Source organism: Equus przewalskii, chromosome 4, assembly GCF_037783145.1.
Source record: "Equus przewalskii isolate Varuska chromosome 4, EquPr2, whole genome shotgun sequence".
Lineage (NCBI taxonomy): Eukaryota > Metazoa > Chordata > Mammalia > Perissodactyla > Equidae > Equus > Equus przewalskii.
This window is the reverse complement of record NC_091834.1, coordinates 81,845,314-81,872,934: the sequence shown is the minus strand read 5'-3', so window position 1 is coordinate 81,872,934 and position 27,621 is coordinate 81,845,314. Positions and strand designations below refer to the sequence as shown.

Here is a 27,621-nt window from a genome sequence, read left to right as displayed (position 1 = left end):
TAAATTATTTATGATCATATCAGCTATTCTCCAGATAAATACATACTTTCTGAATCTCATGAAATGATCTACTTTGTCTTCTCAAGGGTCTGTCTTTCTGATACCATAGGCAATATCCCAGAAATCAAAATCCAATAATATCACATTACCTATGCAACCAGCCTTTCTCACCCATGAGTCACATATCTATTCCAATATTTTAACCATAAATTGGAAGAAAAAAATCATTAAAAATAACTTTTATCCTCAAATATTCACTTTCATTCCCCTGTCTTCAGCGTTCCAATGTGCTTCCCAAATTTATTCTGGAATCATCATTTGTCCCCTCCCATCCCACCCCACCCTGGAATAGTTAGGAATCAGTAGCAATTACCGGATTTGTTAAGCCCCCACATCCAGGTTTGTGTTGTGGGAAGATGATCATTTATAGGTCAACTTGATCAGATCTGTATAGAGACAGTTCCATTGATGGCCTCCATTCCTTATGATATTGGTACTTGCAAACACAGTTGTTGTCTGATATTTATTTACTAATGGTCCTGATTTATTCAATGAGACAAAAAGTTTCATATAGCTCGTGTCATTCTAGGGTTGTGAAATTTCTTTAAACTTTCCCTTATACATGTCATCCATTATTCAAAACACATGCTACACCATTTATTTGAGAGGCAACCCATTTGACTTAACCAATTTACCTCTCAACTCCTAGTTGATGGCAATAAAACAAATCTCATTCACGTATAATACCAAAAGATGTATAATATACAAAGTATAATGAAACATGAAATTTAGGCCAAAAGCTGAAGTTGGAAATGTAATTTTCTTTGTCAGTCATAACTAAAAAATGCTCTAACCTGAGGGTTTATTAAACATGCTCACATGTTGCTGATTTATCCCTGTCCAGCCAGTACAGATACATTTTAGTATCACTATGAGTAAAACAATGGCAACAAAGGGGGTTTCATATTGAGGAGAGGGCATGGGGAGAGGGAGAACTCAGAGCACAGAAAAGATGTCTTGATTGATAGAAGTGGGGTTATTGTTGAACAAATTGAAGCCATGGAAAACTTGATGGTGGGTCATGGGAAAGTAGGGTCGAAGAAGAGGGGTTTATGTAAGGCAATATTTCTCACAAAGAGGGGACATGCTCTCAGCAGAAGGAACTGTTAATAGGAACAGATGCTTCATTCAGGCCCAGCCATCATTCTGGACCCTGGTCAAAGGGAAGTTGGTACTTCAATTGTGCAGGAGTGGAGGTCCAATACAAGCAAATCAGATTTCAGAAAAGAGATGAATCCAGGAGTCTAGATAGAGAAAATACCAATTAAGAGTCCCTGTTGTTTGCATTTTGGCAACATACAGATTTTCCCCAAAGGAAATTACAATTTATTAAAAGTTACAGTTGTACTAGTAACAATCTCTGATTACAGAAGAGGAAAAATAATATATTTATCACTAATATTTATTGAGTACTAGTTGCCAGGCACTGATCTAACAGGATATTCTAAATGTATTAACCCAATTAATCCTCATGCCAATGTCATAAGAAATGTACTATTATTCCATTTTATAGATGAGATGGATGAAGAAATTGATGTGTAGAGAGGGGAGGTGACTTGCCTGAAGTCACAAAGGTAAGCAAGTGGCAGAGCTGGGATTTGAAGTCATGCTGTCTGGCTTCAGAATCAATTTCTTAATCATAATGCGTACGACCACAGGAAAACTATGTGGGGAAAGTAGAAAAGGAGGAAGCGCTTATTTGTCTGTGGGTGTTTTGGAAGACTTCATTGAGCACCCCTTCAGACTGGATTAGCTTCCTTTCCTTGTGTTTCCGTGATATCTTTTGTATGTCATGCTGGTATAATTGACTGCATTATATTTAACATATCAGTCTGCATCTGTTTTCACCACTAGATTGTTATTTCTTTGAAGGAATTGCCTTTCATTTTTGCATCCTTGTTGCCTAGCAGACGCCACACAGAAAGACATTCAAGAAAAGTTTCTTGAATAAATGAATTAATGCGGCTTTGAATGATGAGTATGGGTTTTAGAGGTGGAAAGGGGCTTACTGGGAAAGAAAAATCGCTTCTGAAATTTCCAGTTAGACTTGACAGAAGATCTGAAATCCATACTGCCAAGACAAGAGTTTTGCAAAGGGCACGTTTGAAAGAAGCATCATAAAGTGGGGCAGGGAACACACAGAAAGAAGAGAATGAGACTGAAGCTCTGTTTACTTAATTTTTTCTTATTTGACTCTATTTACCTTCAACTACTGATAAACACAGTTTACAGAGCTGAACAAGTGCCCCTTTCTTCCTCCATTTATTTTGGGGACGCTGGTCTTGTCCCGGGCTCTGAGGGGTTCCCAAGATACTACGAGTCTGGGCTGCCTTCATTGAATAGGAACCATCTTTAGATTGGGAGTGTGTGGGAAAAACCTGTCAATAGATAAATTCTATAAGGAATCTCATGGAAAGAACTGCAGTCTGATTGTCTGTTCAAGAAAATACCAAAGGTATTGAATTGAGGCCACTCTAGTCAATGTTTGTGTTAATTAGCGGTTAGATTAATTAATAAGCCTACACAATTAAGACACTAGAGGAAATTCAGGTGATGAGAGAAGGAAAGCAGAATGATTGTGGTTTTTATATGTCTATAAGTCTGCTTATATAGCAAATCAATTTTAGTCCTAGGAAGGGTTTGCTTACATCCGTCAATCTAAAACCTAACTGGTGACAAGGGTTGCTTCTCCTATTCATTATTCTACTTTGGAAACTTGAAACTGAAAAATTGTTTCAGCTGCACTATTGGAAGACCTTCATTTTTCCTCCTTCATATGAAAGACCTCTATAATTTGGCTCTGCTACCAGTTATCATTACTTGCTACCTTATGAATTTCATATTTTGCTCTATAGTTAGTAAAAAAAACTGAGTTATTTGGAAACTGGTGGGCAAGGAGGTCTTTTCCAGGACACTTTTGTAAAATCTCAGGCACAAAATCACGTCTTCTTTGTAAACACTGGTGAACATTTTATTGGAAAAAATGAACTGAGGACAATCAATTGATGCCATAGATTAGTTTATTTTTATGTACATGTGTGATTTTAGCAGATAATTGGATAATAATTGGTGAAATGATTGATGAAAAACATAGCATTTTATGCATATATTGAGACATGAAAAATTAAAACAGTCATTAGCTCAAAATCATCAGTATGCTGATGCTGTACATACATATTGTCATTATAAATATAATGAATAGAAAAGCAAAATGGGAAAAAAGTCCATGTTCCCAAGGGAGAAAATATTTTGACTAAAGCTACAAGAAAAGCTTAATTAATGTGAAAATAGAAAACTTATAGTGAATGTTAGAATGTTTCATTTTAAATTTAATAAGACTTTATCTTGTTAAAATATAATATGCTGTGCATAGCTTGATCAGTAATTAATTATGAAACATTTGACAACTATAAGTATCTATAGGATTCTTTGAAAATAAAATTTCCGGATATCAAATCTACATTTCCAAAGTGGTACTTATGTAAAAAGTTTTTGCATCTTTTTTTTGGAAATGCCTTGGTCAGACATTGTTGAACTAAATCCCATGAGCAAATGAAATGGGAAATAAAAGGGGAAATATTAGTGAAGATAGGCAAAGTCATGTTATGGTAACAAAATATCCACACAAATCTCAGTGGCTCATCAGAGCAGTTTATTTTTCATTCATGTAAAATCTGCTGTGACTTAGGTGACCCTCCAGAGCCACTGTCCTCCATGTGGTCACTCAGCAATGAAAAATGCTTCCATCTGGTGGCTCTGCTATCTCATTGTATGGCCTCCACAATCACTGTAGCAGAGGAATAGAGAGCAGGAGGGTCAACCACTGGTTCTTAAATGCTTCAGCCCAGAAATGATCCACGCCACTTCCATTCACATGTCATCATTCTGACCTATGCATATTCTCCCATATCTGCACAGAGCCTGGAGAAGGTGGGAGAGTGCTACGCTGTTTGGTGAGTAATAACTGTCTCTTGCCGTGGTGGTTAATTTTATAACAATTCCTTAATGTATAGTTTTTATTTTCAATTTAATATATACTTCCTATCTCTGAAGTATACATCAAGCTGAAAGATTTTAAACTCTAGTTTGTAAATATCCCAGGACTGGAATATTTGTTGATAAAGTACCACCATATTTGGTTGCTAAAAATAAGTCTAGGGAAAAAGAAAAATATCTATCGTGTTTTGGTAATTGTTTCCTTGCCAGATATTCCTAGCTTTCTAGCCCTGTCCGCATATCAATATTTGATGTTTCCAAAATGTAAATAATTTGGTCGACATCTTTTGCTTTCTGAGACTTCTGTTTACTAAAGAAACATTAGACTAATGAGTGATATGAGCCATCTCACATCTGGCAGTTGGTCAGAGTCACAACTCATGTTCATCCTACGTTCATATGCTCAGAGCCCCCTTCCTCGAGCTCATCCCTCTCTTTGCTCTAGTCCTGCTTTCTTTTTCATGAAGGCCTCAATCACTCAGCTGCAGATATACTTCCCCTTCATGACAGTAAATGATGAAGGGTAATGATCCCAGATCACATCCTCTCAGCTTAGCACCTCCAGCAGAAAGACAAATTCTTTCCCTGAGAATAATTTATCAGGTCCTGGGAATCACTCTGGTCCTGCTTGAGTCTCACCCCCTAACTTTTAAGCAATCCCACTTGCCAGAAAAATGAAGTCCTAATGAAAAACTTGTGACCCAAGACCATCCCTGTGTTGGATGGGCAGGAGGGGTCATTGCTTCACAGCACCACTGGAACCACCTGGAATGTAGAGCAGGGAGCTGTTCCCAGAGGAACAGATAGGTCCCTTCAACCTATGTCCTCTGCATCATGTTTGACAGTTATATCTACTCTTCTAACTCTGTGTCCATATTAGACACTCCAAACTACCTATCATAAAGTATACATTCAGTCAGTAGCATTTTTATGTTTCCAATTTTTTAAATGTACTAAATAAGCATTAAATTGGAGATAAGAGCATTCTCAAATTATTTAAAGAATAACTCATAAGGAATGAGAATCTGAACCTCTATTTTGAACTATTACTATATATATATAGTTGTGTGTGTGTGTGTATATATATATATAATATATATAAAATAATTTTAGAACAGTAAGGATCTGCAAAGAGGTTTCCTAAAATAGTCTCAGTACATGAACTGTTTTCTTTTTCTGTCAACATTTTACAAGCATTCTTTTTTAAGTCAAGTACTAACATTCATTTTTTCCCTTTAAAATTGCAACTTTTTTGGTATATGCTGTAGTATAGTTTTGTGTATTAAAAAAAGAATATCTATAGTGGGGTCTGTCTCTGACACTTTAGGTATATAACTCTGGAAACTTTTTAGTCTCCTCTCCTGTAAAGTGGTCCTGTAGGAAGGCTTCTAAACTACATTTAGTTTGATTGAACAGCTCTTGCATACCTGACAAACAGGCTACCATACTGTGTTGTCACTTGGCTTGTCACGATAGAAGTAGATCGTGCCTTTCACTGCTATGGCATTCAAGGGCAGTTAGCTGTTTTCCATTTTCTCCTGTTCCCTGGTGATTGCCAAATTGGAAAACTGTTTTCTTTTTCATTCTTGGAATGAACATTCCTAGTCACTTGCTCTTATAATGGCAAGTTCTTCACAAAGAGTTTACAGCTAATCCTGACAGGTCATATGGTAACTCTAATCAATCCAGTCATGCTGCTGGACTTGCTCTAAAAAGTAAACCATTTCTGGTCATCAAATCCTGAAAACGCTTTATGAGTATCTGCCATTTGCCAGGCATTGATCACTCTGTCCCAGGCACCCTACCACTGCACTGAAGTCTTCCTGGCTGATTACAGTCCTGATTGCCAACAAGTGGCCTGTCCAGGCCTGCTATCAGCTCTTCCTGGACCCCTGCATTCTTCCTTCTTGGAGCAGCCTTCATTGGTTGTCATACTCTCTGACAGCAACTTCCAGCCTGCCTCACCTGCTTTCTGGCTTGGTATTTGGATCTCCTGACGAGTTTACTGGGTCTCTAAACTTGTCCAATCTGATCTAACCAGATCCAGAGTCACCCAAGCCCCATGATGACAAGTGGTTGCTCTTTTATTTAATCTGTCCTTCACTTACTGTTGTTTCTAATATTATCGCTGCTGCTGCTGCTGATCTGTCAGCCATCCCTTTTCCTTTTACTTGCTGTTCCTTTTTTTTTTTCCACTGACTGACACTTTCTCCATATTTCATAGGCTTCACATGGTTAACTAATCTCATTGCACCAACTGTTACATTTGGGGTCTCAGTTCTCAGCTATCATGGGTAGTCTGATATGTAATGAATACTTTTGTTTCCCCTACCAACTGTTTGTTTGTCTGGAAATTCTGTGGCTCTGGAAGGTTGGTTTCTGGATAGCCAATGTTTCAATGTACCTCCATAATGAAGCCATGCTCCTTCAACTGTTCTATGAGTTTTGAAACATCATTTTCCAGCTCTGTACTCATTTTTCTTGAATCTGTAAAATTGAAATACTACACATTTACTTTCCTAACCATCTTGCAGTTAAAAATAAATAATTCATGCAGAACTTTTGGAGATCCTTTCATAAAGTATGTAATGTGAGTACAGAATCTTCCCATTATTCAAATAAGTATATTATTACTAGTTGGATGTAAACAGAATAGAAAGCATTCGGAAAGGAATTATAATAAAGTACAGTACTAAAAATGATTTCTTTTTCTTTTTTTTTTAATTCTTCTCCCAAAAACCCCCAAGTACATAGTTGTAGATTCTAGTTGTGAGTGCCTCTGGTTGTGCTATGTGGGATGCCACCTCAGCATGGCCTGATGAGCAGTGACATGTCCACGCCCAGGATCTGAACCCACGAAACCCTGGGCCGCCGAAGCAGAGCACGCGACCTTAACCATTTGGCCACAGGGCTGGCCCCTGATTTCTTTTTAAAAGGTCAAAAAAATAAATATGATTTAATAAACAAAAAAGAAAAGCATAAGAGATGACAAATAACTTAGTTTACAAAATAAGCCAATATTTACACAATGGCACTTTGACATAATACAATTAAACTTAAGTCTAGTCCCCTTTGGGTTGATATAGTACCTCACAATTTATATTATAATGCATCAAAAGCTGTATAAGGAAGACCGCCTGAGATGACTAGCAAAAACTGAGTCTCGGGTATATAATAATTGCTAATGCACTTATTACTATGTGCCAAACACTGTTCTGAGCATTTTTCAGGCATTAAGTTACTGATTCCTCACAATCTCCCTAGAAAGCAGTCACTATTATACCATTTTATAGTGAGGAGTCTGAGTGACAGTGGTCCCGGGTCACACTATCTTAGGTGGTAAAGAATGGAGTCAAAGCCCAGTTGTGTCTCCAAGATTCACATTCTTAATCATCAGTTATACTGCCCCTGGATAGCATAAAATATGTGTAATATAAAGCATCGCATGGTTCTTTTCTAACCTCTGTGAATGTTCCTTCTCTGTGACTTCTACTGGCTCTTTTCTCTTTTCCTTTGTCTTGAATTTTTGTGTCCTTACTCTTCGTTCTCTACCTTTCTAACTCAGTATTCTTTCTTTGGGTGAACTACTTTATCCCCCTTCCTGATATCATTTCCCAAACATATTATTTTTATTTCTAACCTTTCCTCTAAGTCCCAGACCTGCATCTGCAGTTGCCAATGAACATATCAACTCGTACATCTGGAAGGTATTTCAAAGAGAACAAATCAAAAATGGAAATCATTGGTTTTCCCTCAGGTTCTAATTGTTGCTAATGACCTACTCCCTGACCTCAGGGACCCTTGATCCTCTGTCTCCTTCATTCCTCACATAGATTCTATCACTGAAATTTATGAGTTCAAAATTCTCCAGAAACCTCTTAAGTCTGACCTTGTTTCTTCTTTACTACTACCTCCAATGGTTCAAGCCTTCCTTATCTCTCACCTAAACTAACAAAAATCTCCTACCTACTAACTCCTTCCATCCTCTAAAGTCTATCCTTCAGTCTGCATCCAGTGTTACTTTTCTAAAAATAAAACAAAAGAAGAGAGAAAAAAATAAAGGAAAGCAAAGACTTCTGGTCAAAAATCCTGAGGTCCAGACTTCCTGGTAATCTGTCCTTGCCCCACATCTCACCTTGTATTCCAGACATTCTAAATGTTTTGCTGCTCCTGAACACGCTTTCTCTGAAAGCCATGTTCTCTATTCTTTTTGCTTGGAAAACACCAAACTTGTGGCCCCACAATCTCCTTTCTTTCCCTCTTCTTATCCTTATCAAACCTAATCTGTACCACTTTTTGGCTGTATATACGTGCCATTAGACTGAAGCTATACTCAGTACAAGGACCATGTTAGATTCATCTTGATATTTTTAATATTTAACCTGATGCTTGACACAAAGAAGTTTTAAAGTTTTTCCTGAATAAAAGAACAGATGATATTTCATAATATCCCTTGCTAACACATTTTAGTCTACCTAAACACTATGACTATAAGATATCAACAAAGTTGTTTAACTTATAGCAGGGAGAAAAGAGAAGTCATATCAACTGTAATTCTTATTTAAAATGGTCAAACTATTAGCCTTGCATTGGCACCACTAAATATTTTATGCCCTATCTTGGACATTAACATGAGTTTGTTCTCCTTTCTTCTCCCCTTGTAAAGAATCAAATGCTGTTGAGAGTTCTTATGAAATATGAAGGTTCTGCTAGAAATTAGCTATATCTAGATCTGGGTGTATACATATATAAAATTAATTGAGCTGTAAATCTAAGACTAATGCTTTCTATGCATGTTTCAGTATCTATCTTATACATCAATAAAAAAGTAATAAAAATCAGGGCCAGCCCAGTGGCATAGTGGTTAAGTTCACATGCTCCCCTTTGGTGGCCCAGGGTTCATGGGTTCGGATCCCAGGTGTGGACATACACACCACTTATCAAGCCATGCTGTGGCAGCATCCCACATACAAAATAGAGGAAGATTGGCATAGATGTTAACTCAGGGACAATCTTCCTCAAGCAAAAAGAGGAAGATTGGAACAGATGTTAGCTCAAGGCCAATCTTCCTCACCAAAAAAAAAACGTACACCTGAAATTTATACAATGTTGTAAGCCAATATAATCTCAATAAAATAATTTTTTAGAAAAGTTAAAGGGAGCACTAAAGTAATACAGTACTAAGTTCAGGAAACAGCTACTCCTCCCTATGTCTGGAGAAATAAAGGGAAAAAACTGGGGATATCAGGACCTAGAAGCTGGGAAGAGGGGTCCTGTGGATTTATGATTCACACTTCAGCTTTGAGGGTGCTGGAAGTGTTTGCTATGTGGCAGAGCTGGCCCCTCAGGACTCAGAGGAGGGCTCCCTCAGAGCTGGACTCAGTCTTTGAGGAAGGAGCCCTGTCCAGCTGCTGCTGGTACCTCGGGAGCTTAGAGAAGAGTTTTCTGGACCTAGAACTCAGTCCTTTGAGGAAGAGTGCTGCCCACCTGTGCTAGTTCTTATCGGGAGTACATGCGGCTCATCTAGAGTGACAACAGGAAATGGAGACCAGAGCCAAATGTTGCTGCTGGGCGGAGGGTCATTGCTGGGCACTCTCAGGAAGGAGGATGTCCCTTCTCCTCTCATCTTGTCTTCCAGTCTCCCTCCCATACTCCTTACTGACACAGCAAAGCAGAAATCCAGCTAGCAAGAAGAAACGTAGCTCACAAGGACCCTACCCCCATACCACAAACCAGAGTATACAGAAGGGTGGCTTTGGAGCTGGGAGACAAAAACTTCATAACCTGAAAAGATAATAAATCTGAATTCTGAATAGATCTCTCATAAGTTCTCCCAAAGAGGAGAGGTCTGTATTTGTATTTCCAGAGATTTAAAAAAAAAAAAAAAGATATAAGTCTTTAGCAAAATAAATATGCATTTGTATCCACGTCATGATATCCTATTCTGTGCCAATAATAAATGTAGAAGAGATTCACTAGAGGTCAATAACTTTGATTTCTTCTAATTAGCAAGTTGCTTTCATCACTTAATGCAAGATAAATACATAATTTATGACCTATAATCAAATTTCTTGTAATAAAAGGCCTAATTTGACACTGTAGTTGTAGCATGTCCATCAGAGCTTATCTTTCTCAGGTGCTGCCAAAGTGAAGCTCCTATGTATTGGTAAAGGACAGGGCAGAAGTAAGGTGGAAAAAGTGAAGACTTAAATTATGCTATAAAATATTTAATATTAGTTGTCAACTCATTAATCAGACAAAAGCAACAGATTCAGCCAGTAGTGCCATTTCCCCCCACTCTTCCGGAGACAGAATGTCTCCTGTGTGGGTGAGTGTTTTCTGTGAGTGAGCAGTTTTCAGTTGCTAGTGGTGGTGTGCCAGAAAGGGGCTTCCCAAGACGAGGTCTAATACAGTGGGGCCCTGGAAACCGGGCACTCCTGCTGGAAGATGATCTCCTGAGGCCCCCACCAATGCTGAGAGGTCAAAATACTAATAACTCTGCTTTTGAGGGCTTGACTAAAAGATTAGGCTTCTCTTTAGTCCTCGATATCATCTTCCTTTTACTTCGTCCAACCCAGTTCAGCATGGATGGACAGTCAAGTTTTCTTTACCTATAAGAGTAAATATTCTAGGTAAGAATATTGCATCAGAACAACTGAGTTTCTTAATGTAGCTGTCGTTTCAGGATGCAAAGCTGTCCCTCCCTATACACAGCTCTCTGGTGTCCAGTGGTAAATTCTGAGAATCTTTCTGGCCTCAGAGCCCTCCTCGCATCATGAAATCCTCTAACCCTTGGAGAGCTGTGCCTAAACTAACATCTTTAAATTTCCAAAATCTATCTCTTGTCTTCCCTAGGAGACATTTAAGGGTCAAGGGATTTCATTGTCTTAGCCTTGATCTCCTGGTCCCCATCTAGAAACGTATTTCTTGATCATTCCCTTGAACTTCGTGTTCCATTCAAGAAGTAGGAGATCCCCATTTAAACTCCACTGACAAACGCCCTCTTGATGCTTCTCCTTCACAGGTGATCTAATTGCCCCTTCCTCCCTCCCTTCTGTAATAGGGCACTCTCAGCATCGTAGGTTACGATTGCCTATCATTTAACACTCGCATTTATACTTCAATATGTACAGCTCTAACCCCATTCTGGTAGCAACTCTAAAGTTTTACAATACCAATTACAGAAATATTGTGATTTTTTAAAAAGGGATAAAAAACATTCCACTCAGAAGAATTTTAAGATGTTAAATCAATTCCCGAGTTGTTACAATGATTGAAATGGGGCAAGGACATTAACAGACCAAGGAGACTGCTCAGGTAGGGCAATTCCAATTGGGCCTGTCTAATGAGAATAGCTGATTAATATCCCTTTATAAATGAGTAAATTCAGGCTGATGTAGCTTAAAAATGCCAAATTAGGTGGTAGTGTGCTAATGAAAAGAGCCTGGATTGGAGAGATAGACATACCTATGTTTGAAGGGTGGCCCCTCCATCCACTGTTTTATCTTAAGAGCTCATTTATACTCGTTGCACCCAGACTTCCTCATCTTTAAAGAGTTTTATAAGGTTCTTATAAAAACAAGTGAAATAGCAAATGTGAAGTTCAAAGCATGAGTAGCATAGTACAGTTATGTAATAATTAGCAACATTTCTCACCTGTGCCTCCATCTTCTTTCCATATCCTGCTACATTTTTGGTGAGGCGACATTGACACTATGCTGTTCTTCATTCCATGCTCATGTTGAAATTGGCACATAATCACTATTCCCATTACTTATTAAATTCCTTCTATGTACCTGGTATTCAATGTCACCCTATTTCATGCATTCTCAGTGGAGGTGATGTTGACCCCTAGGGGATGAAAATTGGTTCTTAGGGGAACAGAAAAAAGAATCTTACTCTATTATAAAGCACAGATATGCATTCAATAGATAAAGAGATAGACAGTTTATCTGTGGTGTTAAAATTTCATTGTGGAAAGATTAGGAAAAAATATCTAAAAAGGCTCTTCAGGGCCAGCAATATGACAAAGCTGGTGAGAGATGCTGCTTTATCGAATTGCAGGACCCCAATCTTTCCTGCGCCCACTCTACTAGCTCTACAACTGAAAGCTTCGAGGCGAAATGACTTGTCCAAGGCTACAGAGTTAGTGAGTGATGATCACACAATATCAATGAAATCTGGGTGATTTTACTTTTAGGGGGAGAAGTCAACAAGTTACAGATATTATAGTAAAAAGCACTTGCAAGAAAATTGGCCCCACTGAACCTTTCCTGATTCAAGGATGTCTGCCAGTGCCTGAATGGAAGTCACAAGCGTGCTTTGGTTTCACAATAGTAGAACTATTGGAACTTTCGGATCAAAAGTTCAGAGAATTCTTCTCACAAAAATACGAATGGAGCCACCAATACTTCTTCTCACAGAAGAATCAGGAGGCCTGGGATTCAGTCCTATCCATGTCAGAATTGTGTGAAATGCCACTTATCCTTCCTAGAGCTCATTTGCCTAATCTATAAAATCTGTAGATTTTCTCTCTCTCTCTCTTTTTCTCTCTCCTTTCCTCCTTCCCTCCCTACCACTCTTCTTCTCTTCCTTCCTTCCTTCCTTTCTTCCTTCCTTCCCTCCTCCTTCCCTTCCTTCTTTCCTTTCATTTTTCCTTCTTTCTTTGATAGCAAAACTCCTGTTCACAAAGGAACTCTCTTATGAGATAACTATAAACATGAAGCGGCAAGGCTGCGGCCACAGTGCCACTCCAGCTGGCTACCCTCATTCCAGCAACCATTAAGGAGTTCAGAACTCTGGTGCTCTGTGGAACAAAATTAGAAGACTACCGAATTCAGTCCCTTCCAGTTTTGAAGTCTTTGACTTTGGACTTGTACTCTGAAGAGTTGATTGAGTTGACCAGTAGTTATTGTGCAAACAGTTTTGCCACTGTGCACATATGCCTAGACAGAGAGAGGATATTCTAATCACTAGTCACCTAACTAGTGAGTTTTTATTGATACACACACATACAAATATATATACATATATTTAAATATTAGCTTAAGCAGCAGAAAGATATGAGTGCTTTTGCTGGCATTCTCTAACAGGATATTTGTCAACATTATCACGTAAATAGACGGGGCTGATCTTCACACATTAGTTCTCTGTATCCGATTTAACTGATGGTTGCTGTCCTTGCTAACACAACCTTTAGCATTTTAAGCACCCCTAATGAAGAAGACTAACGACAAAATAATCTAAAACTTTTATTACTCCATGGGTCTTGCCTATTCATACACTCCTTTCTTCAACTTGCAGATCCAAGTGACTATTCTACTTTTAAGTTCCTGGATAGTTGGTTTCTACTCCAAATACAGTCACTTATCAAACTTAGAAAGAAAAGTTATCAGGACCTTGTGATCCTTTTCAAAGTGTCACATCTACTCTGATTGTTCTGCTATCATTGCTGCAGTTTTAGTAGCATCTCCCATTTAATGGATTTTAATCTACTCACCTCACTTGGTTCTAAGACATTTGGGTCTTCTTCATTCCTACTTACATTGCTGGTCTCTGACTTTGCCATTTAGGAGTGAGCAGACTTTGCCTTGCTAAGCTGGCTCTAACCCTGCTTTCCATTCTAAAGCCTTCCACAGACTGACCTCTGCTTTGGAGGCCACATGTTTTCAGATGTCTCACTGATTCCTGCTGTGGCACTGTCATATTCTCATTTCTTTCCCAACATTTTGGCTAGAGCCACAGTCTCTGGTGCTATAGCAGAATTTGCAAATATTTTTATTATTAATGGGCCATATACACTTGAAAGATACACAGTTATATAATATAAAGTTTGCATTTTTCTGTTTAATTGATTTTAAATTTAATGTTTTTGTTATTCTAAAAAGTCTATTAGTAAATGCACATAAGAAATTATTTATGCTGTGAACTTAACTGAGCATATTTTCATCAGCAGTCATCTGTTTTAACCAAGTATATAGTATTTCCCAGGGTTCAGTTTTCTTCGAAGGAACTGTATTTTGTACATTCTTAAGCATTGCATTTTGTGATTTTAGTAACCTATGTCGGCAGAGTAACAACATGTTTTCATGAAAAGTGCAATTTGAAATTCTGCGTTTTCAATCAGTGGCAGTGGCATTCAAATATATGACAATTCTATTTTTGAAGACTTGAATTTCTTTCTTTCTTTTTTTTCTGCTGATACATTAGGAAATGTGCTAGGGGTTCTTTGAAATAAAAGGAAAACAAAGTAGACTATGCAGTTACCTGTCTTCTCTAAGTATTTTCTTCAGGAGAGCTTATCTAGGCACTTACAAATAATTACTATGCTACTGTACTATTGGTTTATATTTACCGATTTTGTTTGTTTAAAGAGACACGAATATAAATTATAAACACAGAGTATTTATGATGTGGTACTTAGATGGGGCTATTAAAGTTGTCCTAAAAATCATTAGAATCAGATGTATCACATTGACAATTAAGCCGCATGTGGTTTGCAGGTATTCTCTAAGATTGTTTGAAATGATGTTCAGTTTTTACATAATACTAAGTAGTGTGCCTATCTATTTGAGCTAATGGTTAGATGACAACTTGTACTATTTATATCAAAAGACTTGTTAATGTATGAGAATCAGAATCATGTTCCTTCCTTCCTATAGATTCTAAACCTATTGCAAGATTAATACAGAGACAAAATGATCATCTTTATTACTAGTAAATATGGGTTGGGAAATACAGCTAGGATCTGAGAGCTGAACGCTGGCTTCCTAACCCCGCCCTTGCCCGTGGCCCTCAAGTCTGCTTCTTGAGACTCATTAGACGAGAGAGTGAGTAGGTCTGCAGAGCTGAGACTTCCCTGCCAGTTGGTCATGCCATGAGGAGCCGTTCCTCATGACAGTGGTTACAGGGAGAAGAATGTGCCTCTAGAGCAAGCTGATTCCAAAAAGAGAGCCTGGGGGTAGCTGAGTTGTGCATTCTTAGTGCCTTTGCCTAATTTTACCAATCAGATAAATCACTCCCTCTTCCAGAGGGAGCCATAGGGGAGGTGTCTGAGTTAGAGATGGATTTAGGGTGACCTCCACAGAGTTGGTAGTTGAAAACTCTAAAATGGCTATTATTATTCCAACTTAGAAAGTGAAAAAGCAGCCTAATAGAGATTAGGGACTCCATCAAAGCCACAAAGCTAGCAACTGATGGAGCAACTCTTTAGATGTTCCACTCAGTGAAGCTGCCTTAGTCAAAAGCAGCTCAGCTATAAACTTGTGCTAATGCACACATCTGCTCATCTTCTTCTCACGCAGAGACTGCCGTAGGATTTTTTTCAACAGCTCAGACCCACCTTCTGCTAAAATCTGTTCTTCAGGGAAAGATGATCATTATTCTCTTAGCACATCCTTATTAATCTTTTGGTGCATGCTACTCTCTTCCTTGTCTGGGGGACACTTCAGTCAATGTCTCTGAGCCAGGGTCTCCTTAGTTTTATGGTCACTGTCCTCTGCTCTGCTTCTGCCCTGCAGCTCTGCCCTCTCTCACCGTGTGGCAGACATTCTGTGCTCTGTATCTGAACTCTGGCTCCCTGTCCTCCTACTGTTGGTCCTGCAGTTGCATTTTGTAACAGCCCCTGGTATCTTAAAGTCAGATGCTTTTTAATCTCCATTTTCTTCCTTAAAAATATTAAGATAATTAACTAAATAAAAAGGGAGAGGGAATTTCATAGTAGGACATTTTATTAGATGAAAATATTTTATCTACTCTACTCTCAGAAACCTCTGCAGCAAAATTAATAAGCAAATAGACCTACGCAATGCCCGCTTCCCCTTCATATACATACTGATGCCTATTCTATATGTTTTATATTTATCCTAGTAAAAATATTTTTACGGACTTTGAGAAGCATTTCAAGTAATATTCAAATGGGTTTATCATTAAAAACATTCATTTGTGATTTCTGCTTGTGTTACTATTTCCATGAGTAGATATTAAGAATCCTAATTTGTGTATCAGCCAATGAAAAGAGGTCCACCTGACAGAATTCCTCAATTTGGGGATCTATGTGTAAAGAATACCTATCTATATATCTATCTGCATCTTTATCTATACAATCAATGATTGTCATATAATAAAACTACCTAAGTTCAATATATTAACGAAATCTAATTTTTATGAAAATAACTCCATTTCGTTAATTATTATCATATAGTTGCTAAGACCCAGCAATATTAATAAAGAACTAGCATAGATGAAGTAGCAGGAGCAACGCTTCAGGAGACAGGAAATCTGGGATGGAGGCTGGCTGTAAGATCTGCTATGTGACCTGGCTTGGTACAAGTCAGTTATCCCTTTATACCTGAAATTTCTTCATGCATAAATGTGAATAGTAAGACTTGACTCATTGGCTGTGTTAGGATTAAATTAAAATAAGATAATGAATGTAAAGTTCTTAGCACAGTTCCTGGCACATAAAAAGTTCTTCATAAATGCTAATTATGTATTTTTAAGGCTTGTGGAGATCCAGTATAATTAATACTGTACAATGAAAGACAAGGTAGCTTGTTTTATTATTCCTGTCTGAAGTCAACTTCCCTGTTTAGACACCTATTCATAAAGACAAACACATATACAAACAAGGAAACAAGTCTTGTGGAAATGTATGTACATAATCTGTATGAATGATTAATATTCTGAAGTTTATTGATGGATAGACTAGAAACAGTGAATATCTTTCCACATCCACTGATTTATTATTTTCTTACATTTCTAAAGTTACTTCCAACCATTATCCTATTTTATTCTTTCAACAATCATTCTGATTGTTAACCTTATTTTACAAATAAGGCACCTATTGCTAAGAATAAGTAAAATAAATTGACCAAAGTTTCATGGAAGCTAGAGGAAAGGAATAAGAAGGAGAATTCACATACTCTTCATTTCCAGTTCATTGTTGTTTGTATGATGCCCATTACTTTTAAGAGGATGAAACTTTGTAAAAGTTGTTAAGTTCTGTACATTTACATTTACATACATATAAAATGCAAGCACTCTAAATTTGCGAGTAATCCTTTTCTTACACTGAAGCTCCTTGAAGAAGCACATAAAGTATTTATGAAACTTAAATGACAAATAACAATATCCATTTCTTTGTACTTGCCTCTAAAATGAAGATAATAGAAACACACAATTTTAGGACTTGTTCAGTTTTTGAACATTCATAATAGTGCTGGATTAAGTTTCATTAAAATGAAACAAGAAGTTGGGTTACATTGAGAAAATTGTCTAGAGTCTATAGAGAGGGAAATTATGCTTCTATGAAATGGTATACAATTTCATGAAACTCATAAGATGGTATTAGTGCTTACAGAGCAATGCTTCCTTTTGAAATCTCAGGATAAGCCAATTTGGTTAGAAATTTCCAACCTCAGCCTTCACAGTGAATAGGGTAAATACAGATGAAACAAACTTCTCTAAGCATTTGAACTATTCTTCCCAAGGGTACTGTCTGTAGGAGTTATTCAAATTCAATTCATGTTTGTGATTATTGGCAAAATTGCTGTAATATAGAAGAAATAGTATAACTTTGGAGTCAAATGGTCCAAAGATTTACTCACATTCCAGTTCTGTTATGCATTAGCTGTGTGGCCGTGGGCATATTACTTAATCTCTCTAAAGCACCATTTCCTTATCTTTGAAATGGACACCTACCAATATGGTTCCAGGATTAGAGATCATCTATGTGAAGAGTCTAAAATGTAGTGCATGTTTCGTAAAAGATGGTGATTGTCTGAGTTCGGATCTCTCTGAAAGCATAAAGCTGAGATAAAGCCTTGAGGACAGGCAGTTTATTTGAGGGGAAATACCAGGAAGTAGGAGTGACAGAGCATGGTGACTGAGACACAGAAGGAAGCAGGGGGATAGAAGTGTATGTCTAGAGTCCATGAGGATGCCATTCTCACTAGGACTCTGAAAATGTAGGGACTACCTCCCTTAATTTTCCATCTACATAATGAGACCAGAACACCTGTCCACTGGTGTAATTCCTATTCTGTAGGGATTTTTTTTCCAACTTCATTTTAAGAAATGTCACATGCTTAGACTCTTTTTTGGTCAAGGCGCTGTGATTCTTAACTGCGAAATCTCTCTAAGGCTTGGCTTTCCACTCTTAAGGCTTTGGGATTTTATGTACAAGGTGGAAGACTTTATTCAGCAGAATACTGCTAACCTTTTCAGGATATAGCAGTCAGCATGGGGGAAAAGTGCTCTTACCAGGGGCAAAGTGAAGCAGGTAGTCACATCAGAGAACTTGGGTAGGAGGAGAAAGAGAAGCCAAATGGGACACAGCATGCTGGTACGGGTAACTTTCAAAGAAGTGAGGGTTGCAGAGGATGAGGGTAAAACTTGAAAGGGAGAAAGAGAAGTCTGCTGATTTTTATGAAATCTTTCTGTGTGGTGTTCTGTATAAATCTGTATCACCTATTCAGAGCCTTGAGAGTCTTCAAGGCTTTCAAAGTTAGACTGCTAATACTGGAGCATAACACTTCTCTACTTTACACAGGTTACATATGAGACATGTACACACATATTCAAGTCACCTTCTAAGTGGATTATTGTTTACCTCAGCTGTTTTTGGATTGAATGCTCAAAGATGTCTCACTTATTTATCTTAAATCCTCCTAATTGTCATGCGGTGCATCGAGTCATCTTATACCTGATACTGGTTTGCAATTAATGTACAAGTCTCAGGGTGATAGTTACATCAAAAGATTACATTTGAATACAATTTTGTCGACAAAGAAAAAACTTTCTCCTAAAATGTCTCATTTAAATATAACAGGAATGGAGAGCATTTCACTTTTATAGATACTAGGACTCAAGCTCTGCACCTACTCTAAGTCCCTATAATTTTCTAAGTCTATACTGTGCAGACACTTAAATGGAGATTTTCTGTCTCCTAGTCCAGCTTTCTTCCCACTATATATAGCTACATTATCATAGTATTTGTATGCTATAAATTGTACACTGCTATATAAGTTGATATTCCATATTAAAGTACATCTTTGATATATAAAGATTACCCAGAGTAGAAGATATTACAAAAATAATTTATAATATTAAACTGTTTTCTATATAAAGACATTTACATACGTAGAGACATGCGTATTTGTGACCTACTCTAAAAACATTCATTTATGAAATTCAGGATATTATTAACATTATCATTATTATATGCTCAACTCTATGCAAAGTATTATAATAATGTCAGAAGAACTATAAGACAGTTCTCAGCTATGGAGCTCTTGAGTCTAGTTTGGAATGTAATTCTAATTCCCAAAGAAAAACCATAAATAGCATATGCATTAGTTAGGTTTCTCCAGAGAAACAGAACCAACAGGATATAGATAAGATTTAGTTTTAGATATACATATGTAGATAGATATAGACATATGTAAGAGAGCATTTATTATAGGAATTGGTTAACATGATTTTGGAGGCTAAGTCCCACGATCTGCCATCTGCAAACTGGAGAACCAGGAAAGAGGTGGTGTGATTCAGTCCCAGTCCAATGTCCAAAGGCCCGAAGATGAGGGCAATGGGGGTGGGATAGTGTAAGTCACAGTATGAATCCAAAGGCCCGAGAACCAGGGTTGCCTGTGTCCAGGGGAAGGAGAAAATGGATGTCCCAGCTCAATCAAAGAGAGCAAATTTGTCTTTCCTTGACCTTTTCATCTATTTAGGCCCTGAACAGATTGGATGGTACCCACTAGCACTGGTGAGGGGGGTCTTCCTTATTCAGTCTACTGATTCAAATGCTAATCTCTTCTGGATACATCCTCGCAGACATACCCAGAAATAATGTTTTGCCAGCTATCTAGGTATCCCTCAGCCCAGTCAAGTTGACACATAAAATTAACCATCACAGCATACAATCATGTGTCTAATCCGATAATATAGAAATGTGTTCCCAGATGTGGAATGGAAATGAATGGGGCTAGATCTTGAGAGAAGGAAAAGTTTATATGTAATGACATCAAATTAGGTGATGAGAAAAAAAAGCAGTTTTCAAAAGTGATAAAATTGTTTTATGAATTTCAAAAGTGATAAAAGTGGTTCAACAGTAGATTGGAACCAGATTATGTCTAAACGTTAGTTATAGGAATTTAGACTTGAGGCTTTAGCACAATGTTTTTCCAAGTATAGTCTGAGGATAGCTGAAGATCCCCAAAAACATTGTCGGTGTCTGTGGAGTAAAAACTATTTTCTTAATAATACTATCATTTGTCTTTTTCTCTGGGTTGACTTTTGCATTATTGGTGAAAAAGCACTCATGGGTAAAACTGCCAGTGTCTTAACATGATTCAAGACACTGACACCAAAATTGTGTTATTGGTCATTGTATTTTTTGCCACCATGTACTAACATTTAGGGGGAACAAAACAAAACAGTTTCAGTAGTGCTGTTGAAGAAGCAGGCAGAATTATGAATTTCTTTAAATTTCAATATACCAGGTTGCTGCATGATGAAAAAAAAGCACTTCTCATAGTTACCAGAGTATGATGGTAGTCCAAGGAAAACCTCTCGTGAGCTTGAGTTGAAAACTGAACTAGCTGCTTTTCTCATGGAATGCCATTTTTACTTGAAGGAATGACTGACACACAAATTATGGTTATTCAAACTTGGGTATATGGCAGATATTTCCTTGAAATGAATGGAGTAAGCTTGTCACTTCAAGAAAAGCGACGAATACTATTTGTTGCAAATGATGACATTTGAGCTTTCAAGTAAAAAGTAGAATTTTTGAAAATGTATGCTATCACCATGAGCTTGATAGCTTTTCAGTTCTTAAAGAATTTTCTGATAAGATCCATGGTAATATTAACAAATGTAGTTTTTTTGACATTGTGTAATGAAATGTGCCAACATGAAAGGCTTGTATAGCTTAGTGAACCAATATTTACCTGATGATAAATACATGATGTTAAAGAATGAACAAAGTGAAAGATCCATTCAAAGCACAAAATAGACCAATGAATTTTAATATAATTATCTATGGAAAATGCATTGATACTGTTTTGGATTCTGCATTACAACTAACTTTTAAGAAACTACTGCAGTTGAAAAATAGGGTAGTTTCAAAGAAAAATATCTGTAATTATCTAAAATGGTTATTAAAATACTCCTCCATTTCCAACTACATTATTTGTGTGAGGCAGCATTTTCTTTATATACTTTACCCAAAACAACGTATAACCATAGATTGAATACAGAAGAAAATAGAAGAATCCATTTCTCTTCTATTAAGCCAATTATTAAAGATATTTGCAAAAATGTAAAAAAAGTATGCCACTGCTTGATGTTTTGTTTTGAAATAGAGTTATCTTTCATAAAATGTGTTACTTGTTAAACATATAATGGGTTAAATATTGTTATTTTTAAATGAATTCATAAATAGATTTTTAAAAATTTCTGTTTAAATTTCAAATATTACGTATATCCACAGATATAATCCACATGAACAAAAGCACCGAGTTATCCTCAATAGTTTGTAAGATTTTAAAGAGATCTTGAGACCAAAAAGGTTGAGAACTGCTACTTGGGCAGAAGGGTAGCCAGAGAAGATTTTTGAGTCTTCTGTTTTGTCTCCCTTACATCTAACCTTTAAATGACAGTAGAGAGCTCTGATTTTAATTCCCTTTTAAATTCTCTTAAAGACCAAGCTCTTTAACATTCTTTGGCATCTCGTATAAAAGCCCCAAGTCCCTTAGCTTTCTTCCCCAGATACCACTCTCCGTTTCACACATTACCATTACCAGCGGGATCAGGGACACATCCCACTAGGCTGTTTCACACCACACTCTCTTGCCTTTGCTCCTGCTGTTTCTCTTACCTGGAAAACCCTGCATGAGCTTTTTTTTGGCTGCCTATGTCTGCCTTATCTGTCAAGATCTAAATTGGGCACATCGCTCTTAGAAAACTGAGATGGAACTCCCAGTCTGAGTCCTGAGCTACTTCTTTGTGCTCCTATACTTCAGGTTTAGCCTTTAGCATGCTATTGTGACATTTCTTGTTTCTGTATCTGTTTTCTCTCATGGTTAGTAAGCTTCTTGAGGACAGAGACCATGTGCCTAATACGTGGTTTCCACTTAAAAATGTTTGTTTTATTTAAATTTACTTGCTTAATAATGTTTGCTTAATAAATGATAAATTCTTGCTTAATAAATGACAATAAAAATAATTAGAAGAATTAATCTAGTAACTGCCTTCAAAATGGTTTTGAGTCAAAAAGGTCAACAACATGACAATTCTGATAAACAGACAAACAAATAAAACACATAGATAAACTCACTTTTTTCTCCTTGTTGACATGCAGATCAAGAAATGAGTTTTGAAAAAAGCATTTAACAATACATCCATGCAACTGCGACTTTACTCAGCTTTCCCAAAAGGGAGGTGATTATTTAACATTTTTAATAGCACACTTGTTTTATGAAGGTCAAGTCTAACATTTTAAGGTCATTGCTGGAAATTTGACTTCATGAAAATCTGTACAAGAGTTTTTAAGGAAATAAAAATCACATTGATTTAGAATAGGGTTAGCATAACATTTTTAAAAAATTACTGTGCTGATATTAAAGTAATGAATAAATTAAATTTAATTTCTTGTTTGGGGTGAGAATATGGTCTCTAAATACCAGTTAAATTTAAAAATGAGGGCACTTTCTAACAAATGTGCTCACTGCTCTACAATGACCAACTTTAAATTTACCTGGATACAAGAAACACGTCTGACCACAGGAATGATAGATAGGTGCTCATTATTAATATTTTGACACATTAACGCCATTGAATTGCATGCTCAGAGCTACAGGGACTTGTTTGCTTGCTTTTCCAGGTGTCCTTCCATTTCAGCTATTTCCTTAGTCCTAATGTAGGTCTATTAGCATACTGCCTGGGTTGAGTTTGCACAGCTTTCTTGCCAAGGGCTGCCCTGCGGTTGCTTCATCATTGGGGTAACCAGCTGTTACTTATTTAAAGCCTCCATCATTTTGTATGACAGAGTAACTTAATTATGCCCTGCTTTGGAGATGTTAAATGAAATTATCTTCAAAACAAGTGCACTTCATTTAATATTTTTCTCCATCAGGTACTTGAACTGTGACATTGGCGTCATAAGCACTAAGTAACTAAAATGCTTTATAAATTGAGGTCTTCTGATAGGGTAATTATTGTTGAGGCAGATCACTACTCTAAAGTACCTGAGATAAAAATTGTGGTGGCTGATGCTCAAATCTGTATAAAAAGGTTTTGGAAAAATGAAAATTTGATAAACAGATAATGAGTTGTGGTTATCTACCCTCTGGATGAAATTTTGTTTTTCAAATTTTGGATAGGGTCACATTAGTGGTTGTCGTAATCCCTTCAGTGGATCACAAAATCTCTTTATTGGGTCATGACCAGCATTGAAAGAAAGAAGGGGGGAGAGAGGGACAGATGGAAGGAGGAAAGAAGAGAATGTAAAAGAGTGTGTAGAGGGTGCTCAGGGTAAATTTTGTTTCATGAAATTTTAATATTAGTTATATGTATATGTTATATATCCTGAATCAAATATAAATATTTTTCTTACTGTGAGCCTCTGTCAAAAAGTTTGAAAAGTCATGAGATTAATCACCACATAAGCCTTTTATGGAAGCGTCCAGAACCCTCTATTCTGAGATTAAACTCCTAAACACACCTGCAATCTCACAAATATCTGGCCTTGTCATGTTTTTTCCCCCAAGTTTGTAATAAAAGTTATCATTTTATCTTTTGAAATGTACAGTTCAGTGATATTAAGTACATTCGTATTGGGCGACCATCACCACCATCCAGCTCCAGAGCTCTTTTCATCTTGCAAAACGGAAACACTATACCTATTAAACAATGACTCCCCATTCCACCCTCTCCCCAGCCCCTGGCAATCACCATTTTACTTTCTGTCTCTGTGATTTTGTCTATTCTATGGACCTCATATAAATGGAATCGTAATATTTATATTTTTGTGAATGGCTGATTCTTAACATAATGTCCTGCTTCATCTATATTGTAGCATACATCAGAATTTCCTTCCTTTTTAAGGCTGAATAATATTCCATTGTATGACTATACCATATTTTTCTTATACATTCATCTGTTGATGGACACTTGGGTTGCTTCCATGTTTTAGCTAATGTTAATAATGCTGCTATGAACCTGGGTGTACAAATATCTCTTTGAGACCTAATTTCAATTCCTTGGGGTATATACCTGAAGTGGAATTGGTGGATCATATGGTAATTCTAGTTTTAGTTTTTTGAGGAACAGCCATATTGTTTTCCACAGCAGCTGTACCATTTTACATTCCTACCAGCAGTGCATAAGGGTTTAAATTTCTCCACATCCTCGCTAACACTTGCTATTTTCTGTTTTTCTTGAGAGTAGCCATCCTAATGGGTGTGAGGTGGTATCTTATTCTGTTTTGATTTACATTTCCCTAATGATTAATGATGTTGAGCATTTTTTCATGTGGTTATCGATCATTTGTATATCTTCTTTGGAAAAATGTCTATTCAAGTCCTTTGCCCATTTTTGAATCAAGTTGTTTGTTTTTTCCTCTAACTTTTTAATTTGAGATAATTTTGGACTTATAAAAGAGTTGTAGAAGTAGTACAGAGAGTTTCCATATGACCTTCCCCTAGCTTTTCCTACTGTTAACGTCTTATATAACCATGGTAAAATTATTAAAATTAATAAATTAACATACTAATTAAACTACCAGCTTTATTCAGATTTCAGCAATTTTTCCAGTAGTATCTTTCTGTGTGTCCAGTATCTAATCCAGGATCCTGCTTCGCCTTTAGCTTTCAGGCTTCATTAGTCTCTTTCAGTCTGTCACAGTTCCTTAGGCTTTTTTCAATTTTCGTGACCTTGAGAATTTTGAATAGTACTTGTCAGTTATTTTGTAAAATGTCCCTTACTTTTTTCTTGATTAGATTGAATTTATGCATTATTGAGAAGAATGTCACACGAGTAAGATGCCCTTATTGCGCCATATCAGGGATATGATGTCTTATGTCATATGTAGTAATATGTCTTATTCCTGGTGAGTTAACCTTAATCATTTGGTTAAGGTGGTTTCTTCTAGGTTTCTCCACTATAAAGTTACAATTTTTCCCAATGTAATTAGTAAATATTTATTTTGAAGAGATACTTTTCTTAGTTTTCTAAAAAAAATGTATCAAAATGTCTCCCCCAAATAAATATTTAACATCCATAACAGCATCCATAACTAGATGTTGCCTGCAGCAATTATTACTGTGATGTTCTAAAGGTGATTTTCTATTTCCCTTATTTCTTCTCCATTCATTAATTGGAATTCTTCTTTAGGGAAGAGATGTCCAGTTTCCTCCATTTTTTAGTTTATTCAGATATTTATATCTATCCTCAGAGCTCATGCTCTTTTCCACAACACTCTGCAGCCACATGCTAGCTCAAGTAAGCTATTAATGGAGAAAACAGTAGTTTTCATCAGGTATTTTAGTGATTGTTACCACGAATGAGACTACTTAAAATAAATGTAGTTCCTCCTCCCTCTCCCAGTTTGTTTTTGCTGCCTTGTGTTTGATGCCTCAGAGGCCCAAAAGGGATTGGATGGGAGGGATGAGAAGTGATGGGGCAGGAGACGTCTTAGTTGACTGGTACTGTTATGAGCTGCTATTCCCACTCTCTGAGCTGACTCATTTTCTCATGTGGGATCTCCAGAGTTCCTCATCACTGGGAATATCTCATCTGGAGTTTCTGTCATGGGAGATGCCCTCTCCAGCTGACTACTATAACTCCTTTGTAGACTTTATGTGTGAACAAGCATCTTCTGTGTAGATATTCTTTCACTTAGAGTCCCATTTCTTCCCTAGGCATCCCTTTTGGGCAAAATACCTTTAAGGAGACTCCAGAGCAACTTGCATTCCCGCTTCTATTGCATTCCTCTCCTTTCTTTGCAAATATGTACTCTTCACCCTTTTTGGTGGGAGATTAATAACTTCTCTAATCCCAAATGTTTTCTCAGGTGTCAAAGGCGAATTCAGTCAGCTTCTTGCCCTTTAGGCACGAATCAGGCACAACTCTTCTGTGTTCTGTGTCTCCCAAATGGCAAGAGAGATATAACAACTTTTCTATGTAGTCTCTTATGCTAGTCTTAAATGAGGGGGAAAAACCTCTCCCACAGAAGGCTAGGAGGGAAAAAGCTGTAGAGGTGCAATAGCTTTCTCCAAGAAAATTCTCTATCCAACCTCTGGCCTATCTCTAGGCCTCTTTAAACTCCTTTTGAGGTTAAAGATGAATAGTCAGCTAGGGATTAAAAATATGTACAATTTTTGAACACCTCCTTTGCAAATCCTGTTTAGTTGGAGGTAAACACTTCACTCTGGAATGTGGAAAATAGAATATTACAAATTGTCATAGGCCAGCAGCTGAAACCGATTGGGCTGATTAAATGTGTCAGATGTTACTGAGAGATAAATCATTATAAGGGCTGAGAAATGGTCACTTGGATTTGGCAACATGAAAGTGAACTTGACAAAAAGCAATTTTTGTAGAGCCTGATTGGAGTGGGTTCAGAAAAGAATGAGAGGAAGGTAAGTGGATCCAGCAAATAAAAATAATTTTACTGTAAAATGGTGTAAAATGGGTATTTTTTAATGTTTGAAAATTAGGGAACACAGAAAATGTTTCATAAGATGGGCTATCATAGCCTGTTTCTATTACAGTAAGAATAATCCAGTAGAAATGGAAAAATTGATAATGTAGTCAAGAGAGGTGAAATCATCAGAAGTGTCGCCCTTAACAGGTGAAAGAGATGGAAACTTGTGCACAAGTGGTGAGTTGGTCTTAGATGGTAATAAGAGAAAAGACAGAAATAATTATTACAGAAGCTTGGAGGTTACTAAAACTGGTATAGAAGTGTGTGGAAGTTCTCTAATTGTCTTTTCTGTTTTCTCAGAGAAATAAGGACTAGTTGTCAGATAAAAGTAAGGAGAAGAGTGGGTATTATAGTTTTGAGGAAAGAAATGTGAATTAGTCATGTTCTTGAAGAGTGGGATACTGAATTGAGAGGATGACCCAATAGAATTGAAGGCTAACTGAAGCCCAGTTGAGGCTTATCAGTGAACAAATTAAAATGAAACTAATTTACAAGCTCACTTTTAGCTTTCCCGTGGGTACAGGCATAGAAGCAGCACTGACTTACATTTAAACAGGTTTGGAATTCTATTTTCTGGACACAAGCTGTGACAGGAGAAAGGAATAATGAAGTGGAGGGTATTTATAAAGCAATGTTGTAATGATAGACAGTGAAATCTAAGACAGATAAGGAAAGAATAGAGGAATAAGAGAGGGCTTAAGTATTGGTGTATTGGAGGAAATTGTTGGGTCAAAAAATTATTGATATTGGTACAGAAGGAATAGGCTTGGAAGAGTAGAGTGGTGGTCAGAGCTAAGGATGCTTGAAGTTGAGACTTTGGCAAGTGTGTGGCTGTTATTAAGACAAATCAGATGAAG

The 27,621-nt window shown here is 37.0% G+C and overlaps 1 protein-coding gene across 9 annotated transcripts in view; it reads left to right on the top strand.

Annotated features, from left to right (window-relative positions):
• The window catches only part of GRM8 (glutamate metabotropic receptor 8), a 718,262-nt gene that overhangs the window by 656,611 nt on the left and 34,030 nt on the right, over positions 1–27,621 (top strand). The window contains exons 10-11 of one of the 9 annotated variants that reach the window (XM_070616526.1): positions 1,574–1,634; positions 3,979–4,013. The exons of 7 other annotated variants lie outside the window; for them this stretch is intronic. In XM_070616526.1, the coding sequence (XP_070472627.1) occupies positions 1,574–1,615 (42 nt within the window). In that variant the 3' untranslated portion in view covers positions 1,616–1,634; positions 3,979–4,013. Of the gene's footprint in view, positions 1–1,573; positions 1,635–3,748; positions 4,014–27,621 lie in introns of those variants that run through there. One more of the 9 variants, XM_070616527.1, reaches the window with a different exon arrangement.